This window comes from Halyomorpha halys, unplaced genomic scaffold (assembly GCF_000696795.3).
Source record: "Halyomorpha halys isolate HHAL.00 unplaced genomic scaffold, Hhal_1.1 Scaffold421.1, whole genome shotgun sequence".
Lineage (NCBI taxonomy): Eukaryota > Metazoa > Arthropoda > Insecta > Hemiptera > Pentatomidae > Halyomorpha > Halyomorpha halys.
Window position 1 is genome coordinate 1373700 of NW_027109834.1, and position 8165 is coordinate 1381864.

The 8165-nt window shown below is 29.5% G+C and overlaps 2 protein-coding genes across 4 annotated transcripts in view; both read right to left on the bottom strand.

Moving 5' to 3' along the window:
• Positions 1-2257: 2257 nt before the first annotated feature.
• CycK (cyclin K) lies at positions 2258-5667 on the bottom strand. The gene is made up of 6 exons (XM_014423442.3): positions 5377-5667; positions 5172-5303; positions 4254-4417; positions 3999-4171; positions 3671-3808; positions 2258-2680 (listed from the first exon to the last, which is right to left on the bottom strand). The coding sequence occupies exons 1-6, from the start codon at positions 5608-5610 to the stop codon at positions 2403-2405; spliced, it is 1119 nt and encodes a 372-aa protein (XP_014278928.1). The 5' UTR covers positions 5611-5667; the 3' UTR covers positions 2258-2402.
• Positions 5668-7684: 2017 nt separating this feature from the next.
• LOC106682522 (uncharacterized) overlaps positions 7685-8165 on the bottom strand; it is a 50175-nt gene continuing 49694 nt past the window's right edge. Inside the window, exon 5 of one of the 3 annotated variants that reach the window (XM_014423423.2) lies at positions 7685-7826. In XM_014423423.2, coding sequence (XP_014278909.1) covers positions 7818-7826 — 9 coding nt within the window. In that variant the 3' untranslated portion in view covers positions 7685-7817. The remainder of the gene's footprint in view (positions 7827-8165) is intronic. The other 2 variants (XM_014423424.2, XM_014423426.2) reach the window with 2 other exon arrangements.

Below are 8165 nucleotides of genomic sequence, written 5' to 3' on the forward strand. Positions count from 1 at the left end.
TGACCACACCCCCCGACCATCTTCTTCAATCAGTAATCTATGGTCAACTATATACACCTCATTATAATTCTTTTAACTTTGATTATACATCAATCCTAACTACTGTTCCAACCATAAAAATGCCTCATCTTGGAATCTATTCTTATCAATTTAACACTGGCACATCTTAACAGCCTTATTAAACCTCCATAATTCTTCTTTCACTCTATGTTCTGAATTTCAGAAGTTAATTTTCCTCCAATATGTTTTATCTGTTTTTATTTATTTTTCCCATCTTTTAGTGAGTCCTGTATTTTTTATATTTCTTTTTGATCTGTTGTTCTTTCTGTTTTCATTCATTGTCTAAAACCTTTTGTTATTCTTATTTAATTTTATGTTTCACTTTACATCTTTTTTAATTTTTAACTCATTTAGGTGTTTGTATCTTTTTAGTCATATCTTTAAAATGACGGCTTATATTATAAAATAGTCAATTGAATGTTGCTGAAAACTAATAGGAAGTAAATGGCGTTAATGACCAGGGAAGTTTTACGCTATTAAACAAAACAAAACAAAACAAACGGCTTATATTAGTTTTATGACTATTTGAGTTTTTTCCTTTGACCATACACAGACCCATATTCGTTTTATTATCACACACAGTCAATCATAGATCTTACAGTATTTTAACATAGATTATATTATACTTCTTCATAGATGTAACTCACTCATTTTACCTTTAGTTCAGAGAACAACAAACATAGGTTGATAGATTTATTAATAAAGCTTATTGCAGATTTAGAATAAAAAAAACAAAACAAAAACATGTAAAAGATCAAAATTAGGACATTGAAACTCAAAAATCAATAAAAACTTTAAAAAATCATACATTTAAAGGACAATGAAGAGCTTAATTTTTTTTTGGTTTTCTCATAGTTAGGAAGGGAATCTTTTTATCTACGATAAAATTGAAAATATGTTTTGTATTTTTAATTAAATTTAAAATACTTTTTTGGTTTTTACTTAATAAATAAATATTAAACTTTCAAAATTTGTATTATTCTTTGTATCCTCATAATTTAATTAGGAAAAATGTTCAATTAGTCATTATTCTTACAAGGAAAATAAATCACCACTAATTTTTAGGATAACAAATTCAGAATTGGTAAAAATTAAGGTAGACCTACATGGCTTTCTAATATAAAATGAAGAAAATAAGCAAAGCTACAATACTATACCCATTATCATTTTTATATTAAATTATTTCATTTAATTCTTCAATAAATATTAAATTTGTTTTGCTACCATTTAATTTACGACATACTTGAAAGTAATGTTTAGATAACTTGAACCATCGTCAGGGAAGATATCCTAGCGGGTAGGCATGGAAGAGCATACACTTCCCTCATACCAAGAGAGAAAAGTATAGTATATTTATTAGTTATAGTTTAATCAATCCACAGTGACTCCCATAAACCATACCTCAACAAACTTAGGCCGCTAAAGCCTTGATCACAAGGTAAAATATACAACTAAATAAAATTTTCAAGGAAATATATTTTTATTGTATATATTCAGTTTTATACATATATTTACAAAGATAAAACATTCATCTTGTTAAATTTATTCACAAATTCTTAAAAAAATAAATGTGGGTCTTATATGAAATTAAATTGTCTTAATATATTGCAATAATATTTATCGATGCTTAACTAACATGAAAGGGAGATAAGCTTCAATAGCCTAACAGTAATATGAATTTATATGCAATTAAAAACAATATTTTTTCTATGAAAGATGAAATAGCTTCGGTTAATTATTCTGGCTTAGTTATGCTCATTCAACAAAAATTAGTAGTTATTTCAAAATTGATTTTTTTAAAATCTATAATAGTGGAGTTACTAGTACATATGATACACAAATTTACCGATTTTATTTTTGAGCAAAATCATTTAACCTGAACAATCTATCTTATATCACAGTTGTTTTCAAAAAACATTTTATTACACTGTTTGAATAAAAACACTAATAATACATAATCAAAAATACATCTTCAACAGTAAGGAATGTTTAATTATATAATGAATGATTTAGAAAAGTCTCAAAAAACATGTAATATTTTATAACCAATTTAATTATATAATAATAGGAATTATACTCAAGATAAGGGCTGTTTTAACTGCCGAAAATGTTTCAACAGCTTGCAAATATCCAGTACTAACTATTTTAACAACTCACAAAAAAAAATTAATGTAACAACTTGCATGAATTATAAATGATATACAGATCTAAATTAACATCAGTATTACTAAGAAAACTATTACTTATTAAAAATTAATTATTTTTACAAAGGGAACAAACAGAAATAGGAACAGAAAGAATACATAAAGAAACTATTTACATGCACTTTTTCTTTTAACAAGCTAACTTGCTGGAGGAAAGTATGGTGGTCGAGGTGGGACCGTCTGTGGCAAAAAGAACTGTTGTGCTGATGGTGCAGATCCAGCGGGCGGTGGAGGATGGAATGTAGGAGCATACAATGGAGGCGGAGCTGCAGGATAGGGGGGGAAACTGTAATCGAGGGCTGGTGGTGGCTTAGTAGGATCTACGATTGGCTTAGCAGGCTCACCATTATTTCTAGATATCATTGGTGGAGGTTTGATTGTCTCCGCTTTAGGAGGCATCTTTGCAGAAGGTATAACTAAAATATAAACAGAGAAAATTATTGGTTTTTGTGAATTATTCTTTGAATGATGTATTATTGGTTGACTGTGGATATTATATGAGGAAAACATGGTTGGACAGTTAGTGAAGAACAGAAAAACTTATTTTATAAGTGTCATGCTTTAGCCAGATTAAGGCCCTCATCAGAGTGACTACTCGATAAGATTATACAAGATCTTGTCACTCTTGCAATAGCTGCCTTGATGAAGGCCTGAACCTGGCACTAATAAAATAAGTTTTACTTATTTCTTTTCTTCACTGACCATACCCCAGCCATCTTCTCACATATTGTTTACTTTAATTTACAATGAATAGGTTATAAAATTAAGAAACTTAAATATAAATGATAAAATAATGATTTATTATACATGAGACTATTTATACATACAAATGGCCTAATGAGTAGTCAAATCAGTAATATCTGAGCTTGCCGACAAAATAATATTTACGCTATGCTATAGTGGAGTGTATCTTTAAGCGAGTAATACGATCTTAATGCAAAACTGGTGAGATTATTGGTTCAATAATCAAAAACACGACACTATCATGTCAATCTTAAGACCACTGTTATTTAAACAGATACCAACTCAACTTACAGTAAGTTTTAAATTCCATCTTAATCTTTTACTAACAGAAGGGATAAAGAAATGCAATCCTACATAAAAAGAAATTAATAAATAAAAAGCATATCATATTGAACTGGAAACACTAATACATTGAATTATATAAGTAATCAATCTAACAATTATTTAAAATTAATTTAAACGAGGCATATAAAATAAATCAATAGTAATACATTGAATTCTACTACGAAGCTTCTCAGAAATTGTGGTATAACATATAATATAAATCAAAATAAATTTAATACTATGAGGCAACCCAAAAAGAAAAATAACTCTGTACAGATTCAATCCATGAAGGGCCAGGGCATACAACTATAATAATATAACAAAACAGCTGAACATACCTGGAGATGGTGGAATAGTGTTCGGTGACCTTTCAGCCGATGAGTTTTCCAAAGCTGGATGCCTTGGTGGTGGTGGTGAATCAGGAGGCATGCCTGTCTGTGTTTGGGAGTAGAGATCCAGAACTTGGTGGCATATATCTGATCAAAATTTTATGAAATTTAAAAAGAGGGTTAATTGAATTAAATATGTTGATTGTTTTCTTTTCACTAAAGTACTATTGTCTTACTAAAAGTTAGACGTTTGTCTAACTAAAACCTTAAAAAAAATTCTATGTATAAAACAGAGAATAAATATTATAATGACCTAAACATACCAAAATGAACCTACCTTCAAGTAAATCCATGGTTACATCTTCAATGAACATATCCCACCATCTGAGATGTTTCGGAACACGACCAGTCCAATCGACAACTTCAAACTTACTAAGTTTTCCTGCTAAATACATCAGAGCTACAGCAATTATTTCTGGCTCCCATTGAAGACATAGAGTTGTGCATAAACTAAAATAAAGTTATAATTTTCATTACATGATGTAAATTATACATTAAATATAAAAATAAAAACTTATAAAAAAGTATATACCTGTCATTCACAAAGGTCCATGCCATCTGAACCATTTTTTGTAATTTAGTTTTATCCCCTTTTAAACATTTGGCATATTTTAAAAGAAAGTGATAAGGATGCTCCACTTGCAGATCAAATTTAATTGTTTGAAGGAGAATGCGTTCCAATGTCATTACTTCTTCCTTAAGAAATAATATAAAAAGATATTAAAGATTTACAAATATAATGTCATAATAACTTTGACATACACACCAAACCACTATCTACAGTAAAATATTGGAATATGACATTGCAAAAATTGGTAACAAAAATCACACAAAGTTGCTAAGGTGGCACTATCGGACACCACAGTGTCCGGATCAGGTTATAACTGAAAGCAATGGTTGACCATTTCCTAATTGCTAAAGAGAAAATTCAGCCATTCATAAAGAATAATTCACTTTGAAGGATAGATGAAGACACCAGTTCAAATTCCAAAATATCTCAATTTTTGACACTTGTTTATTATAGTTGTAAGTAAATTTAGACTACAAAATTTGCTAATAAGATAAAAAAAACCAACATCAGTATCAGTAACATTGATACCTATGTTGTATTACAATGCTGTAAACCAATTTTGATTTCATGCAACCTAATACTAAACGATACAGATATAAGTAAATAAAAAAAAAATGGATTGGTGAATTGAGTAAATCTAGTGTTTGTCAATAAATACTATACGTTGTCATTGGTTACATTTTAATTAATTCCTAGCTACATTGAATAAACTACTAAATTAATAATAATTTTACTTATGATACTTTAAGATAATCAGTCGAATTACTAAGTCTCTAGTATGAGAGAGAAGGTACCACTCCGTTGTAGAAGAAAAAAGGCATAATAAAGATGCCATTCACTAAACTAAAGCAAAGTAATTGAGCTAAGGATGAATCATACCTTGGGATCATCACCAAATGTTGCAAACTTCTGATCTGAAAGGTAAGTCTTAGCTGCTTTGATAATGTCTTTGCATTTCTTTGGAGTTTCTTCTACTTTACCAGCAAGAAACAGGCAGCAACAAGCAGTTACCTTAAAAAAAAAATTTATAATAGCAGAGGAACTATTCAACACCAGAATATATCTAATCAAAAACAAAACTTACATAGCGAGGGAAATTTCTGAAAGAATGGAACATGTAGAATCGATGAAAATACACCACACCCGTTGCCATCGTATTGTAGCCCAAATCCATTTTCGTACCGGTGTCGATGATAAATCTAGCACCTTCTTTTCTATATCTGAGCTCTGTTTCATAGTCGATGTTGTCTAATGCCGAGGGAGTATTTCGCAAATCCTTTTTATCGAAATACCAACAAGGCATCTTGCTTGATACCATTCAAACTGAACTACCAAGAAACATACTATAACTTACTGATAACATAACCTTACTTGAAGTTAACAGTCAAAGAGATTTGTAAATGTTTTGTTTTAAAATTTGTTTTATTTTGTTTCACGAATGAACAAATATATTGAATTAATACAAAATATTTATGATAAATATTTTGGAAAAAAACAGGATGAGAATGTAATTATTAATTAGTTAATACTGACAATTATTTAAATACTTTAGAAAAAGTATTTTTGAACTACCACTATTTATGAAGCATAATCCCTACATTGATAAAATTAATAATGATCATGGAAATATTTAAATAATTACACGGTTATTAAGATGACATAGACGGTCTAGTCCGGGCAGTGGAAATGGAGAAGTGGGGGTAGTCGCCATCTTCACTTCGAGGTGTTAGGTTGTCTTCAAAATCTCGTAGGGTTTAGTGTCCTGTCTTTTTATTAAATTCAACAGTTTGTGAAATTGTGTTGGGTGGTACACCACCCCGATAATAGTAGTTACTCTAGATTAAGTTATGAGTGTAAAAATGGCTGGGCAAACCATGACAGATCGCTTACTTGCCGCTCGGCACAGTATAGCCGGGCAAGGTTTGGCGAAATCTGTCTGCAAAGCGACAACGGAAGAACTGATTGGACCTAAGAAGAAACATCTTGACTGTGAGTAGTTGTAATTGATTGATTAGCGTTTTGTATCATATTCAGTTGTGCAGATATAACCTGTTAAGTTTTGCTAATTTCATTCTATATCTTTGACAGTTTTATTATGTTTCTTATCAATATTTTGGGTATTTGTCATGTTTCAAGTAGTATTTTATACAATAGTTTGTCATTTTATCGTTTAACATTTCTTTCCTTTTTTAAATTTATTTAGTACTTAAGTCTGTATTATTCAGGTAAAAACATATTTTTTTCATCTCTTGAATTTTGATTTTTTCCTTTTTATTATTCAGCTTTCATTAATAAAGATTACTCACTTGATGCATACATTAATTTATTCTCTCATTGGCGAGGAAAGTAGTGAGTGTTAATTGTTAATTGAAAGTTCTGTTGTTATCCAATATTACATTTGTATTATCAAAATTATTACAAGATACTTGACAAGTTGGAGAATCAACGGCATGACATTACTTAACTCTCGAAGGGGGAGTATTATTAGATATAGATAGTGACATTGAATGTTGGACTTGAGGTGACCCTTGAACTTTAGACTACTAATTTTAAACAACAGGTGGACCCTGATTGTTCAGTTATGAAATTTGATCTGAAACTGAGAATTGTCTTGGTAAGAAAGGCCTCTCGCTGACGTCAGCATCAGAGATCGATGCCCCAGAAACCCTGCGTAGTCTACGTTCATCTGTCAAAATTTATTTTTTATAAGATTTAGAACAATTAAAAAAATACATTATTAAAAATTAACGGTTTTTATTTGGAGGAATCTGCTTTTATAATTTATATCTAGGCGTTAAGATCTTTAATATGAAATTTTTTCAATTGAAATTATATGGAAGCTCAATTTAATCAGTCAATTTTATCCTTTGCCATCAATCCTTAAAAAAATAATTGTAAACTTTCAATCTGTAATATCGATGGTGGAATAAACTTTATTCCATTTTGTTATGAAGGGATATATACTGATTCCAAAATAGTATTTAAATTACCAGTGTAATTCTAACGAGATATTTTGTGACAGCCTTTTTCTCACATCAACATATTCAACTGAAGTCGACTCTGGAGAAATCCTATCCAAGGTCAACGGTTAGTCATCTAAATTCCATAAAACATACAATGCTCTTCTATGATTCTGCTTGTTTTATTCTCGTTATGTTCGGTTTTCCGATGTTCTGTTTAGTATATGTTCATACGTCTGTTAAGTAATAATTTTTAGTTCAAAAATAATCGGCATGCTTGCACTCATCTTAAGTGGTCCACGTTTGGTCCTTCCACCAAATAAAAACTTGGATCAGGCCGACCTCGTCCTGGTGTAAAAATAATAAAAGAAATTAACAATATTTTTCATTGTTGAAACATTTAGATATAAACTGTACGTATCTATCAATGAAAAAACTTCAAGTAAATAGTGTTTTGATAATATTTTAATTACAAATCAACTTAATTTCAAAACGGTGGTAGCTGTTTCATCAATACCTAGTTTTACGGATCATTTCTCATCACTCCAGTTTTAAAAAATAATACTTACAGAACCTGGAAAAAACAAAACGAAGTATAAGAAAAATTATAATTTATTAAAAATATTTAATGTTACTGATATTTTTTAAAAACCAAACAAAAAAAAGCCTTAGTAGCATATGCTCTAGTATAAACTAATTTATAATGTTTTGTATTTTACTGAAATCTCGAAGTTCAGTCAAAATTTTAATAACATTCATTCTCTTACTATATATCTACTACTATTTGTTATGTATGAAGAACATCGGTTTTAATTATTTCATTAATTTTTTTTAAAATTACACAAATATTGAAGATAAGTGTAAATATTTGTTGTTTTAAAAGTTTATGATTCAACTCTTGACGAAAGATATA

Coding starts and splice junctions, on each gene's coding strand:
- CycK (XM_014423442.3), bottom strand. CDS start 5,610: ATGGTATCAAGCAAGATGCCTTGTTGGTATTTCGATAAAAAGGATTTG. Junction 4,418..5,171: donor CATTTGGTGATGATCCCAAG/GTATGATTCATC, acceptor TTATTTCTTAAG/GAAGAAGTAATGACATTGGA. Junction 3,809..3,998: donor AACCATGGATTTACTTGAAG/GTAGGTTCATTT, acceptor AATTTTGATCAG/ATATATGCCACCAAGTTCTG.